Consider the following 15,402-nt stretch of genomic DNA (forward strand, 5'->3'; position numbering starts at 1 on the left):
AAATCTAGGGGAAGTTTTTAAACAGAAACAGAATATTTACATGGCCTAAAACAGTGTCTACCCACAGACTATTTATTAGCTTCAAGGTGGGGTCGGGACTGTGTCGTAGCAGGTTAAGCCACCACCTGTAGCACTACTGCAGCACTGGCATCCCATATGGGTGTCGGTTCAATTCCCAGTTGCTCCTCTTCCAATCTAGCTCCCTGCTAATGCAGCTGGGAAAGTAGCAGAAAATGACACACAAGTGCTTGGACTCCTACCCTGGTGTGGGAGACTTGGAAGAAGCTCCTGGCTCCTGGCTTGGTCTGGCTCAGCTTCAGCTGTTGCGGCCATTTGGGGAGTGAACCAGCAGATGAAGCTCTCTGTGTAATTCTGCCTTTTGAATAAAATAAAATAATTCTTTTTTTAAAAAGTGTGTATGTTTGCTGCAAGGGCAGCAACAAAAACAAAACTAATTATGCAGTGAGGAAATTGAGCCGCATCTTGTTCGTAGGATACAAGTTAGTGTAACAGTGAAGCACAAGTGAACTTCATGTACATACCTACAGATGTGATACCCTGAGAAGGACACATCACCTATGGAATATTCTGTCTGAGGATGTATAACCTTAACATAATTATAAGGAAGCATCACACAAACTCAAAATGAGGAGTTGTCAATGTTGCTGTTTTAAAGATAGGATCTAAAGTGAAGGATGAATTGTATTTCTCAAAATGACAATATTGTAAAAAAACAAAGACAGGTTCTGGGTATATTCCAAATTAAAAAGACTATTAAATGCAGTATCTAATATCTAATGACTAAATTGACTCTCTAGTTCTAGCCTGAATCCTGCAGCAGAGCAAGAAAAAGTTTTATCAATGACATTATTAGGCCAATGACAAAATTGAAATATAGGCAGAAGCAAAGATAAAAGTATTGTATCAATAAAAGTATTGTATCAGTGTAAATTTATATACTTAATAACTACATTTTGGTCATATAGTAAAATATCCTTAGGAAATATACACTGAATATTTAGAGATAAGCAACTTGATATGTAATATATCCCCAGTGTAAATACACACAGAGTACACAAATGTTAAAGCCATCAGCTTTACAAAGATAACAATAAGTGAATCTGGATAAATGTTTTCAAGTGTTTTAGGTACTATTTTTATTTTTGTAACATTTTTGTACTTTGAAATTATATGAAAATAAGAATTAAAGAATGATGAAAAACTATTAAAGCAAGGATACCATGACTGTTTACAGTATTACTACATCCACATGTAAATTCCAAGAGAATTTCCACTATTCATCTTGACTGGCATACTGTATTTCAGAAATAATACTTTTCAATAGGTAGAAAATAAATGAAATATAGTGAGAGATTAACACATACCGTGATATTTTGTTTCCCTCTCCAAGGTTCAGGATTCAAGTGATGTGATTACAGAAGGTAGGATTCGTGTGGTTTTCAGCATTCCATGTGAACCCAATCTTGATGCTTTAATACAAAACCAGCATGTAAGTACAGTAGTTGGTGTTTCATTTAAAATAAATAAAATTTTTAAATATTAGAAGGATCTTTTTGCAACCACCTTTGAATTTATTTCAAATATTTCAGTTAATGCAGATAATTGTGTATATTATTATTTTAAACTAAATGCAGAATCTGTGATCAAAACTTCATGTAAGTGGTTAGGGTGAAAAATACTGAAATTCCATTATTAGTCCATAATAGTTATTATGGATTATTGTGCTCAAGCTTTTAAGAAGTACATTGATTAACATACCCTCTGGGAATAGATTTAGGTGCTTAAACCTTTTACGATAATTCATATCTTGCTTTCTGGTTAAGAGTGACAAATGAGCTTTCTGCAAAGGTTGTTTAATGTAGCTGAAAATGAACACTCTCAACTCTGGATATTATTGGGAAATTGCCTTTAAGTTCAGTTTGTTTTTTCAGAGCTTTTTCTCTAAAAATATTCAATAACTTTTCTTCTCCTTGTTAGATGGAAGAAAGTTTCTGAGGTCCATCATTTATTGTTTTTTTTAATTATTATTTTTATTTTATTTGAAATATAGATCTTTCATGCCCTCTTTTATTCCTGAAATGCCCATTAGAACCAGCACTGGATCAGGCTGAAGCTAGGAGCTAGAACTCATTCTGGGTCTCCCACATGGTTTTATTTAGTTGTTTTTGGTTTTGTTTTTATTTATTTACAATCAACTAGCTAGTACTGCTTACCTCATACTTTTATTTTTTCCTAAGGGTGATGTCTAAAACATTATATCCTCTGAAATGAATTTCAGACATTAGGCATAGTTTCCTGTCAGGAAACTTTATGTACTGAAGGCAAACACATCCCTAAAATCTTATCATTAGGTCTCTATTGGAGAAAGAATTTAGACAGCCTAGTCAGAAAACTAGATGAAGAAGTGGATGTTGGTTCTGGGAGCAAGTGAACTGCAGATGAACCTGCCCACTTACAGTGTACAGTGTTGATTGGTGTGCCTTGTCTGGTTTACAGAGATACCTTTTTTACTTTTGAATCAAAGCACCTCCTATGTCTACCCAAATGTTCTCAGCTATCTAATACTTTGTAGCATATGTATGATGATTTCATTGAATTTTTAGTTATAGCATAATCTAATAGTTCTTGAAAGGAATACCGTGGTATTTCAGGCAGTGTAATTGTATATTAAATAGGACTGTTCTGCATATGGCAGGACAGTTGGAATCTTTGGCTCCTGGGTATGATGTACTAGTAGCACGTGCCAGTTATTGTAACTGAATGTGCCCCTTCAGATTTTCATATGTTAGAAAAATGGTGCTACACAAGATTGAGAAATATCGTTAATTTTCTGATCTATTCTGGAAACCATACTTGATATTTGTTAACTTATTGCTAATTCTGATGTTTTTGTTGATGAAAAATATATTCTTTACTAACATATTAACATTATCTTCCAGACCACCAATAAACTTATCCATTCAGGGGCATTTTAGATAAAAGTCAGTGTTATTGGTGGTTGATTTAATTCCTTGCCAAGCTCTGGAAATTTATTTTGTTGACAATAAAATATAAATATATTCATATTTAAATGTAAATTATTCATATAATTAATATGAATATAAGAACATTAAGTATGTGTTTTTTTATATATTATGTTAAGAGTTAATGGTACTGAATTTGTGAGTTATGTGCTTCCTCTTTAAAAATTATGATCTGATATACCTTTTTTTAATTTAACAACTTTCACAGTTTCTCCTTTGAGTACACAAATTAAGTTTGCATTTTATTGATTGTATTAATTATAAACATATATGTACTTGTTACTTTCATATAATAGTAAATATTAGGGGAATGGAATATTTATGTCCATATATGAAGGACAATTTAAAAAGAAACACTTATTTTTACTCAATAGCAGCAATTTTGGTGACATGTTTTAATTCAGTGTAATAATTTTTGAAGAACTTTGCTAGGCCCACTAGTAATATGACAATCAGTAGGAAAAAAATCTTGCCTTGGAGTTTGCCATTTAGTACTTATAGTAGAGTTTATTTCGTGAGACAGTTTTACAAACTCTATATTTCCTCCCCCTTTCATCTATCATTGGGAATTCTGTCCTTTAAGGAGAAAGAGAGAGGAGCAGAAAAATTCTGCCTACAGATCCTTTCAAAAAAAAGGGGAAATGGATCTAAATGAGAATCCTTATATTGCCACAATCCAATGTTAGTGATGTCTTGATTATCTCCAGATTTTAAAGGTAAAGAAATAACGTTTAATGTAAACTTTTATTTCCATAATTGACTTTTTTGTTTTTATATTTAAAGAAATATTCTATAAAGTACAACCCAGGATATGTGTTGGCCAGTCGCCTTGGAGTGAGTGGATACCTTGTTTCAAGGTTTACAGGAAGTATTTTTATTGGAAGAGGATCTAGGAGAAAGTAAGTTTATGTTAGAGAAATTTACTTAAGTGGCAGAAAAATTAAATGCTAAAGATTAAATGCTTAATTTTTCAGTATTTCTTTTCTCTTATTAAGTGCTCTGAATTTCTTTTAAAATTGTACATAAATTCCTCTAATGGTAATCTTTCAATTGAATGGCACATGTTATAGGTGGTTGGAAAGACAGTTCTTATTTTTAGCAGCTAACAAAATGAACCTTGAAAAAAGGTATCAGAGGGTGTGTGTGAACCTCAATAATATATTTCCTTGCATTTTGTTACTTCATTTTCCTTTATAATTGCATAATTTATTTACATGCTTTAACTCAGGTTTTGAAGGCTTTCCTCTAGTTTTTCAGTTACACTACTTTAGAAATAACCATAATAACTAAAATGTAGAGTAATCAAAATTGAAATTTTCTAAGAATTAAAAGCAAAACATTTTATTTCAATAACATTTTAAAATGTGTGTGTGTGTGTGTTGTGTATATGGTTTAAATTCAGCCCTCATGGAGACCATAAAGCAAATGTGGGTTTGAATCTCAAATTCAACAAAAAGAATGAGGAGGTCCCTGGATATACTAAGAAAGTTGGAAGTGAATGGATGTATTCATCTGCGGCAGAACAACTTCTTGCAGAATACTTAGAGAGGTAAGTGCCTAGAAAGATCCTACGAGGTGTCCAGAATCTGGGAATGTGCTCTTTATTTTGCCTTACAGATACCAGTTTTAGAGGAAAATATTTTCTTTAGTAAAATATGACATATACATACGTGGAACATCACAGCTATTAACTAAATTAAAGTAGAAAAATTTCATACTATATTATTAAAAAAGAAAACACATGATGAGAATTGGCCTCAACTTTGTATCACTAATTACTACTTTGCATACCTGTTTTAGTACTAAGAGGGCTAGTATGAATAAACAAAATAGCTCTTGGCAGAGTGGATTTTCCTGAGTCTTAACAACTCTAGGCGGGTAGAAGGCTACTGAGCTTGAACTATTGAGCCTGCCTGGGTATAGAATCCTGTATTGGAGATTATTTTCTGCCAGAAAACTTGAAAACATTACTCCAGTGTCTTCCACTATTGCTGTTGGTAAATCTTTTGCCATTGTGATTTTGCATCTTTGTATGTGATCTGTTTTCATTTTCTGAAATCTTTTTAGGATATTCCCTTTGCCAGTGCTGTTTGTGTGTGCCTTAGGGTCATTTTTATTTCTTTCTGCTGTTGAGCCCTTTCAGGCTTGTAACTAATACCCTTCCTTTCTTAGAAACAGTCTTGTATTATATCTTTGGTAATTCCCTCCTCACCATTTTTTCTGTTTTCTCTTTCTGGAACTTTTATTAGTTAGATGTTAGACCCTCTGGATCAAGCTTCTTAATTTTTTTCTTATGTCATCTGAACCATTTCCTACATTATTATACTTTTGTTGTACTCTGTGGTAAATTTCTTCATCTTTTGCTGTTTTTACTTATGTTGAATATAATAATTTTTAATTCCTTAAAATGTATCCTTGTATCCTTATTCTTTGGCTGTTTCTTTTTTTTTAAGCATCTTGTTCTTATAGTGAATGGAATGTCTTCTTTTCATTTCTGTATATATAGTGAGTCAAGAATTTTTTTCTTCTTTATATGTTCTGATTTCTTCCAATTACTTCTTTGTTTCCTCTTTTGTCTGGTCTCCTTTCATGTTAAAGACTTACTTTCACTTCTCTAATGATTCTGCAAGTCCAATTATGTTTGACAATGGGACACTGAAATGCTGATTGGAAAGTTAGTGCACCTGGGATGGCCTATCAGCACTTTGCGATTGCTAAAGAGGATCTAAAATCACTACCTGCATCTGTATCTCTTCTCTTTGATATTCCCAGAGAGGTGTCAGCCTCTTCCTTCAGGAATAGAAGTAAGAAACAAAACTAACAATATTTTGGAAATTAACCAGAGGAAGGGTTCCCATTATCTAATGACACCGATATACTCCTAGATCTCCCTTCAATACCGAAAGACATAGTCTCCTGGTAGCAGGTGTACTGCTTTCCGACAGCTTTCAGCTGTGAGCCCTCTTCAGGAATTGCCTGGATGATGAGAACTGCCTCAACTAAAGTTACATTCCCTTCCTACAATAACCACAGAACAAGTACCTCATCTACAAGAAGGTGTAAAGGCCCAGTCAACCTGATTGCCCCATTTCAGGCCAAGTCTGAAGAGCCATCCTGAATACTGACCTAAATCATATACGGGACCTAAACAAATTACAATCTTGACATTAGTCCAGGTGCAGCCTATCTGTTTTAAGCTTGAGCAGTCAGGCTAGGAGATTTCTGTGTTCTGCCAAGCAAATTGTGGTGTGCTGTTATTGTCTTAGTTTTAGACCATAGTCTCAACAGTGGGGGATGATTTTTTCAAGATGGAATCTCATCTGTATAAAATGGAGTCCCTACTCTCAGGGTATCACTTCATTACAAAGTTCTATAGTTCAGATCAACTTGCTTTTTGGCTACTAGTGCTTTAGGATTTAGCCTATTCTTGGTTGTCAGATCAGTTAATATTAATACAGGGTCCAACTTCTAAAATTTTGTTAACTCATATATGCCGTCAGATACTCTGCTTCTGTCCATCTATCTTTCTAGGTCTATGACCTTTGTTATACTTCACTGTCATTTTAGTGGGCTGAGGAGGGACAAAAGATAAGAAATCTTCAATTTCATATACATGCCGGAAAGTCTTCCACTATTTGGAAAGAACTATAGCTTAGAGGAATATAAGAAGAAACTTTTGGCTGGCGCCTCAGCTCAATAGGCTAATCCTCCCCCTGTGATGCCAGCACACTGGGTTCTAGTCCCGGTCGGGGCACTGGATTCTGTCCCAGTTGCCCCTCTTCTAGGCCAGCTCTCTGCTATGGCCCGGGAGTGCAGTGGAGGATGGCCCAAGTGCTTGGGCCCTGCACCCGCATGGGAGACCAGGAGAAGCACCTGGCTCCTGGCTTCGGATCAGCGTGGTGCGCCGGCCGCAGCGGCCATTGGAGGGTGAACCAATGGCAAAGGAAGACCTTTCTCTCTCTCTCTCACTGTCCACTCTGCTTGTCGAAAAAAAAGAAAGAAACTTTTAATCTGTTTTAATTTTCTGTAAAGAGTGCCCTAGCTTTGTTGTGGAAATTAGAAAATGAACCTGTATAACTTTTGTGCATTTATAACCAGTCATTGTAATAAAAGAGGAATTAAAGTCATAATTGAAATTCTTTAAATTTGTATATTAAACCATCTCTCCCTCAGAAAATGGGAATATTTTTGAGGGTCTAGGAATACTATGGTTTTCAAATTTTTGAGTCTCTATCCTTTATTGATAAAATCCCTTTTGATACTCATTAGTCCTCAATATATATGGATTCTTTAAGATCCAAAATACCTCATAGGAAGTTTATGTGAAGTTAACCATGTGTTTTTAAAAATAATATTTTTGTTTGTTTGCTTGGCTAGAGCTCCAGAACTATTTAGTTATATAGCCAAAAATAGCCAAGAGGATGTATTCTATGAAGATGACATTTGGCCTGGAGAAAATGAGAATGGGTAAGCTAGATTTGTGGTATAAATTGTCCTATGGTTTAACTTAGTGATTCTGATGAAAGTTTATCTAGTTTATCAAAAATATTTTTAAGCCTGTGATTGAAAGAGGGGGGGAGGGGTTTTAGTGGAAGGCGGAAGAGGTTGATTGAGGGAGGGAAAGAAAAGGGGATTGTCTGGCCGGCGCCGTGGCTCAACAGGCTAATCCACCGCCTTGCGGCGCCGGCACACCGGGTTCTAGTCCCGGTCGGGGCACCGATCCTGTCCCGGTTGCCCCTCTTCCAGGCCAGCTCTCTGCTGTGGCCAGGGAGTGCAGTGGAGGATGGCCCAAGTGCTTGGGCCCTGCACCCCATGGGAGACCAGGATAAGCACCTGGCTCCTGCCATCCGAACAGCGCGGTGCGCCGGCCGCAGCGTGCTACCGCGGCGGCCATTGGGGGGTGAACCAACGGCAAAAGGAAGACCTTTCTCTCTGTCTCTCTCTCACTGTCCACTCTGCCTGTCAAAAATAAAAAAAAAAAAAAAAAAAGAAAAGGGGATTGTCTTCTTGGAACAGTTCCTGGGTAATGCATGAAAAACTAAAAAAGTTAAAAGTTTTTAAAAATTTCTTTTGCTACTTTTTTGGGATGTGTCTTATTTCATTTTTGCTTTTTAGAGCTTAATAAAAATTTATTTTAGATACCAGTAATTTTGAACTAACTTTTTGTGATTTCTTATTGCTAAGAGGTAAAAATTTATATTTGTTTAGTGGCTAATTATTATAAAAATTTAATTTCATAATTCACAGCCCTTAGAAAGATTTTGTTAAATCTTTTATATAAGCCCTATAAAAGTTTTAATCAATGTGAAAAAATTATTGTTTTTACTGCAGTGCTGAGAAAGTCCAGGAAATTACGACTTGGCTAAAAGGACATCCTGTCAGTACTTTGTCTCGTTCTTCTTGTGATTTACAAATTCTGGATGCAGCAATTGTTGAGAAAATTGAGGAAGAAGTTGAAAAGTGCAAGGTACTAACTTTAGTAGGCAAGATTATTAATGAGATTTGAAGTTAAATAAACTATAGGTTAATGTTACAAATAGCTCATTTCTGTTTCAAACAAATAAAACATACATTCAGTTGATTCTATTTAATGTCAAATAATCCTATAACTTACTGTTCTAACCATTCCCAACAGCCATGAATAAGTTTATCTGAATAAATATAAATATACTTAAATATATAAATCAAGATATTTAAATTTATATCCTTGTAGTGTTCCTAATTTTAAGAATATTTTGTGATCCTTATCACAACAGAAAGTTTATTATTGGGAAAAAAAGATTAGTCCCCTGTTCCTTCCTGGTCTAAAACACTCTTCTTCTTCTTCTTCTTTTTTTTTTTTTAAGATTTTCTTTTTTTTTTAAATTTGAAAAGCCAGAGTTAGAGAGAGTGAGTGAGATCTTGCATCTGTTGGTTCATGCCCCAAATGGCTGCAGCAACCCGAGCTGGGTCAGTCCGAAGCCAGGAGCCAAGAGCTTCTTCCTGGTCTCCCATGTGGGTTCAGGGGCCCAAGCACTTGGGCCATCTTCCACTGCTTTCCGAGGCACATTATTAGCAGGGAGCTTGATCAGAGGTGGAACAGCCAGAATTCAAACTGGCACCCATATAGGATGCGAGTGTGGCAGGCAGCAGCTTTACCCACTACAACACATCCCAGGCTAGGCCAGCCTGAAGCCAGGAGCTTAGAACTCCATCCTGGTATCCCACATGTGTGGCAGGGAATTGTTCTGCTTTCCCAGACACATTAGCAGGGAATTGGATCAGAAGCAGAGCAGCTGGGACTCAAACCAATACTATGACACGGGATGCCTGAGTTGCTTAACCCTCTGTGCTACAATACCAGCCCTTCAACGACATTTTTTTTTAAGATTTATTTGTAAGGCAGAACTAGGGAGAGGGAGGGACAGAGAGAGATCTTCCATCTGCTGGTTCGCTCCCCAAATGGCCGCAATGGCTGGGGCTGAGCCAGCCCGAAGCCAGGAGCCTGGCCAGCCAGAAGCCAGGAGCCAGTAGCTTCTTCAGGTCTCCCATTTGGGTGCAGGGGCCCAAGCACTTGGATTGTCTTCTACTGCTTTCCCAGGCCATTAACGGGGAGCTGGATCAGAAGTGGAGCAGCCAGGACTCGAACCAGTGCCAAGATGGGGTGCTGGCATCGTGGGCGGCAGTTTTACATGCTACACAACACTGACCCCTCAACAACATTTTTTTAAGTCAGTTTTATTTACCGAACATTATAACTTTAGGCCTCCAAATTTTATTTTAACCTGCTTTGATGCAGAGCTTTCTAAAATATTTGACATATTTTCCTTTATTTTATAAGCAGAAGATACACATTCACAATTATAGGCAGTTATTTTGATTAAACATTTTTAAAAGTGTGCATATAGATGAGACAGAAATTTTTTAAGCCTGTTAAAGTTTCAAAGTGGTACAGGATAAGTGATTTTTTTTCCTTTTAGTGTTATAATGTTATTAGTGTAGTAAAAAAAAAAAAATTAGAAAAAACTAGAAATAAAAACAGTCTGAAGATAATTTTTTTTTATAAAGCAGAGTAATCATTAAAATATCAGGTTTTTTTATTAGAGGTTCCCAAATACAATAGATTATCAAAATTACTGGTGAAGCTTTATAGAAATACACTTTTTGGATTCCATCCTGTAGCACTGCTTCTCAAACTATAAGATGCAAACAGATCACCAGGCGATAGGGGAAAGCACTGGTTCTGATTCAGTGGGTCTAGTGTGAGGCTTGAAATTCTGCATTTTGAAAAGCCAATTTCCATTATCTGTGCATTGGGGCCTACTGTAAATACTCCTTAGTTTTTTCATTTGCCTACTGAACCAGGCTTAATAGCCAGATCCTATAATCAATGTCATATTATAATAATGCCTAGGGATTTATTAGAACATGTATAGAGTTTTTTTTCATAAGCTACATGCCAGGCATAGATCATTTGTCTGGTTTTTTTTTTAATTCCTTTAAATCTCTTATATTATTTGTCCTTGCTATTGCCAATGAGCACCAATTATACTCTTACTAGAACTCTAGTCTGCTAAGGGCTGAGAGACAGATACCTTGTGAGTAAGGCCTTCAGTGTTCAGCCTATTAAAATTACAATGGGGCAGACATTTGGTGCAGCAGTTAAGGTGCTGATGGTATGCCTACATCCCATATCTGAGTATCTGGGTTTGAGTCCTGGCTCCACTTCCAATTCCAGATTCTTGATAGCGTGCACCTTGGGAGGCAGTAAGTCATAGCTCAAGTACTGGGAACCCTACCACCCACATGTGAGATCCTTACTGAGTTCCAGACTCCTGGCTTCAACTGACCCAGCCCCAGCTGTTGGGGACATTTGGAAATTGAACCAGTAGATGGAGAATGCCTGCCTTTGTCTCTCTGTCTCTCCTCCTCTTTCAATTAAATACAAATAAATAAATAAAAATTTTAAAAAGAATAAAATTGCCTTATTTCCCCTATAGTCCTACCTTACATGCATTATTTTTCTCTATGCTTTTTACCTTCAAACAGCTATATATTTTCCTTATTTTCTTGCCTTTTTTCATAAGTTTTTATTTATTTTCATTTTATTTGAAAGAGAAAGATCTTACATCCACTGATCCACTATCCAAATGCCAGCAACAGCTGGGACTGGGACAGGCTGAACCCAGGATCCTGAAGTTCAGTCCAGGACTCCCACATGAGTGGAAGGGCTACAAATGCTTCAGCCCCAGGGGCTGCCACCCAGAGTGGACATTTGCAGAAACTGGATTGGAAGCTGAGTAGCCAGTATTCAGACTACACTCCAGTATGAAATGTGGGTATCCCAAGCAGTGACAACCACTGTGCCAAACACCCCCTTCCTTATTCTTTCCTATGTATCCCTCAACTAGAATAAAAGAACAATTTGCTGCTTTATCCCTAACATCTATATCAGTCAATACAAGGCACATAAATGGAAAACAGTAAATATTGAAAGAATAAATGAAATGTCTCAATAGACACTGTTTAAAGGGTTGAGCATTTTATACTATATAAATATATGAACTCAGGCCGGCGCCGCAGCTCACTTGGCTAATCCTCCCCATGCGGCGCTGGCACCCCAGGTTCTAGTCCCGGTTGGGGCGCCAGATTCTGTCCCGGTTGCTCTTCTTCCAGTCCAGCTCTCTGCTGTGGCCTGGGAAGGCAGTGGAGGATGGCCCAAGTGCTTGGGCCCTGCACCCGCACGGGAGACCAGGAGGAAGCACCTGGCTCCTGGCTTCAGATTGGCGCAGTGCGCCAGCCACAGCGGCCATTTGGGGGGTGAATCAATGGAAGGAAGACCTTTCTCTCTATCTCTCTCACTGTCTAACTCTACCTATCAAAAAAAAAAAAAAAAAAAACAATAAAAAATTTTTAAAAATACATGAACTCTGGTTTATAGATTCTGTACTTGGAATTATATTACATCTTTTTGTCCTTATTTCCAAAAGTTACACTCTAAAGATAAGTAGCTCCTTATATTTAAACTGATGCTATTTTTTCATTAGGTAAAAATTCATTTTTTTAAAAACATTTAATATGAGGGCAAGCATTGTATCTCAGCAAGACATACCACTGCTTGGAATACCAGCATCCCATGTCAGAGTACCTGGGATCAAGTCCTACCTCTGCTTCCAGTCCAGCTTCCTTTAATGAACACCATGGGAAGCAGCAGAGGATGGTTCCTCAAGTACCTGGATCCCTGTCACCCACATGGGAGACCTGAATAGTGTTCCTGGCTCCTGGATTGGGCCTGGCTCCATCCTGGCTGTTGCAAGAATTTGGGGAGTGAACCTGTGGATGGAAGATCTGTCTATGTGTGTCTCTCTCCTTCTCTGTCTCTTGTCTCCAGTTCTGTCCCTGTTTCTGTGTGTCTCTCTGTGGCTCCACCTTTAAAAATAAATTGTTCTAAAAAAAATTTAATAATGAATAATGGTTTTTGGATTACAGTTAATAAAATTATTCTTATATTAAGTAAAACAGGTATTGTTTCTATCTTACAGATGGAAAGAAGGTGATGCTTAGATAGTGAAGTGTGAGTTCACAGACTAATAAGCAGGAAAGTTAGAAGATAAGTCTTCTTCATATTTTTTAGATAATCAAAATATTCACACATCAGAATTTCATATTAGATTCCAAAGGCAAGGATTTGTTAAATGAATATCACCTTAATTTTTATAAGTATTCACAAAACCCATAGGATTGTCATAGATTAAGACCTTATACTTTATTTTTATGTAAACCTTTGTTGAGCATTCTATTTAATTCCTTTTAGAGAAAAAAAAAACATTTAATAGGATAGCATTTGCATAATTTCAAAACAAGCAAATCTAATCATTTATATTAGATGTAAGATTAATTTTTCTGAAGGATAGTGAGAGGAGATGGAAAGGGTTTTTTAAGTTGTGCTTAGTAAAGTTTCTTGAGCAAGGTACAGTTAATACCCTACAAATAACACTAGAAAACTGCATCTAAGGATGGACATTTGGCTTAGTGTGATTAAGACTCCAGTTAGGATTCCTGCATCCCATATTGGAATCCTGGGTTCGAGTCCTGGCTCCATTCCAGATTCCATTTTTTTGCAGATCAAACCCTTGGAGGCAACAGGTGATGACTCAGATAGCTGGGTCCCTGCCACCCACAGAGGAGGCCTGGATTGAGTTCCCAGCCTCCTAGCTTTGACCTGTCCTAACCCAGATATCTCTTTGTCTCTATTCCTCTCTTTCTCCCTCTGTCTGTTATTCTGCCTTTCAAATAAATAAGTCTTTAAAAAAAGAAAACTTAAGCCATTGGAATTTTATAAATATTTTATTCCTTCCTGTGTAGTTTGTAGGACTTTAAGTATTCTTACAATAATTTCTTTTGGCTTTTAAAATTCAGACATGTTGAAGTGTGATTAATGAGTTTGTAATTTTCTATTTTAAAATACTTAAATTTTTTTTCTTGTTTTCTTAGCAAAGAAAGAATAATAAAAAGGTTCGAGTGACAGTGAAACCCCATTTGCTGTACAGAGTAAGTTTCCTCTCAAAGAATTTAAAGTTGTTATTTTTATGTCAGAAGAGTAGAAAGACCAAAAACATTTTCAACATATTAGTAGGAAAACTTGTTCTTTAAATTGAAATTAATCTCTCTTCTCTCCAGCCTTTGGAACAGCAACATGGAGTCATTCCTGATCGAGATGCAGAATTTCGTCTCTTTGACCGTGTTGTAAATGTGAGAGAGAACTTTTCAGTTCCAGTTGGCCTTCGGGGCACCATCATAGGAATTAAAGGGGGTAATATGTCAATACCTGATATATGTTTTACTATATTTACAGATTTGTGGATTTTTTAAATTTATAAGCAGAAAAGAATTATAGATCAGGAAAAAACTAAATTATTTTATGTTTCAGTTAATGTTTTCTAGGTTATACTTTTAAGAGAAAATTCTCCTTTTCTGTCTTATGTAATCACCTGGGAAGAGGTTAAAAGAAGGGGAAGTTGAGGCTGGCGCCAAGGCTTAACAGGCTAATCTCCGCCTTGCAGCACCGGCACACTGGGTTCTAGTCCCGGTTCGGGTGCCGGATTCTATCCTGGTTGCCCCTCTTCCAGGCCAGCTCTCTGCTATGGCCCGGGAAGGCAGTGGAGGATGGCCCAAGTCCTTGGGCCCTGCACCCCATGGGAGACCAGGAGAAGCACCTGGCTCCTGCCATCGGATCAGCAAGATGCGCCAGCCGCAGCGGCCATTGGAGGGTGAACCAACGGCAAAAGGAAGACCTTTCTCTCTGTCTCTCTCTCTCACTATCCACTCTGCCTGTCAAAAAAAAAAAAAAAGAAGAAGAAGGGGAAGTTGAAAAGGGACTGCAGAGAATTTGGCAGTTGCTAAATATTACATTAAAACTCTATGAGTCTCATGGGTATTACATTTATTTTCATGAAACTGGGAGAAATTTCTCATCATTTCTCCAAAGTTAAGCTTTCATCTAGCCTTGCCCGAGTTTTACCTTAATTTTCATAGTAATCTCTTCATTTCTATGAAGAAGTAAACAAACATGACTTTACATGTAAATAAGATTTGAAAATTTAATGTGCATATTAATCTTAATTTTATGAACACAAGTATATTATGTGTATAAAATAGACCTGTCAGTCTGTTGCATAGCAATGTATACATAGTTAACCCTGCTGTTTTGTACACTTAAAAATGCCTAAAAGGGTAAATGTTATGTTCTGTGGTTTTTACCACAATAAAATAAAGGCAGGGAAAGAATTGGGAAGAAGTTGCTAAAGATCTAAATGTATACCTAAAGAGATGTCTGGAGTGAGCAGTTTTACAACATAAATTCTTTAAAAAAAAAAAAAAAAGTCAACTCTGGTATGAAGCAGCAAATCAGTTGCCCTAAGGTCAGAGTGCTGGCATCACTGTCCCTCCAGGTCCAAGGCACCCAGTGTCTTGTTTCATCATCCTAAAAGGAGATGGACCACAAGCTTAGCGAGAAAAATCTGAATAAAAGAACTATAAAAGGAAATAGTGATAATTTGGATTTTTCAAAAAAAGAAAACTTTTACTCTTCCAAAGAGACTCTCAACAGAAATAAAAAGGCAAGCCATACACAAGCACAAAGAAAATACTAACGAAACATAAATCCAACAAAATATTTGTATTTGGAATATGTAAAGAATTTTTACAACTAAATAACAAGTCAAACCTATTTTTAAAATGAACAAAATAGCTGATGAAATATTTTACCACAGAACATATTGACGTGACAAATAAACACACGAAAGTATGCTTAACGCCATTAGTGATTAGGGAAATACAAATTAAAATCACAATAATATATTACTACATGCCAACCAGA

General features: G+C 36.7%; 1 protein-coding gene across 8 annotated transcripts in view; it reads left to right on the forward strand.

Annotated features, from left to right (window-relative positions):
• XRN1 (5'-3' exoribonuclease 1) overlaps nt 1-15,402 on the forward strand; it is a 117,887-nt gene that overhangs the window by 61,839 nt on the left and 40,646 nt on the right. For 4 of the 8 annotated variants that reach the window (XM_062213754.1, XM_062213781.1, XM_062213763.1 and 1 more), the window contains exons 23-29: nt 1,412-1,510; nt 3,828-3,943; nt 4,432-4,593; nt 7,422-7,511; nt 8,376-8,511; nt 13,518-13,574; nt 13,704-13,836. In XM_062213754.1, coding sequence (XP_062069738.1) covers nt 1,412-1,510; nt 3,828-3,943; nt 4,432-4,593; nt 7,422-7,511; nt 8,376-8,511; nt 13,518-13,574; nt 13,704-13,836 — 793 coding nt within the window. The remainder of the gene's footprint in view (nt 1-1,411; nt 1,511-3,827; nt 3,944-4,431; nt 4,594-7,421; nt 7,512-8,375; nt 8,512-13,517; nt 13,575-13,703; nt 13,837-15,402) is intronic. The other 4 variants (XM_062213773.1, XM_062213785.1, XM_062213789.1 and 1 more) reach the window with 1 other exon arrangement.

Source organism: Lepus europaeus, chromosome 2, assembly GCF_033115175.1.
Source record: "Lepus europaeus isolate LE1 chromosome 2, mLepTim1.pri, whole genome shotgun sequence".
NCBI classification, from domain to species: domain Eukaryota; kingdom Metazoa; phylum Chordata; class Mammalia; order Lagomorpha; family Leporidae; genus Lepus; species Lepus europaeus.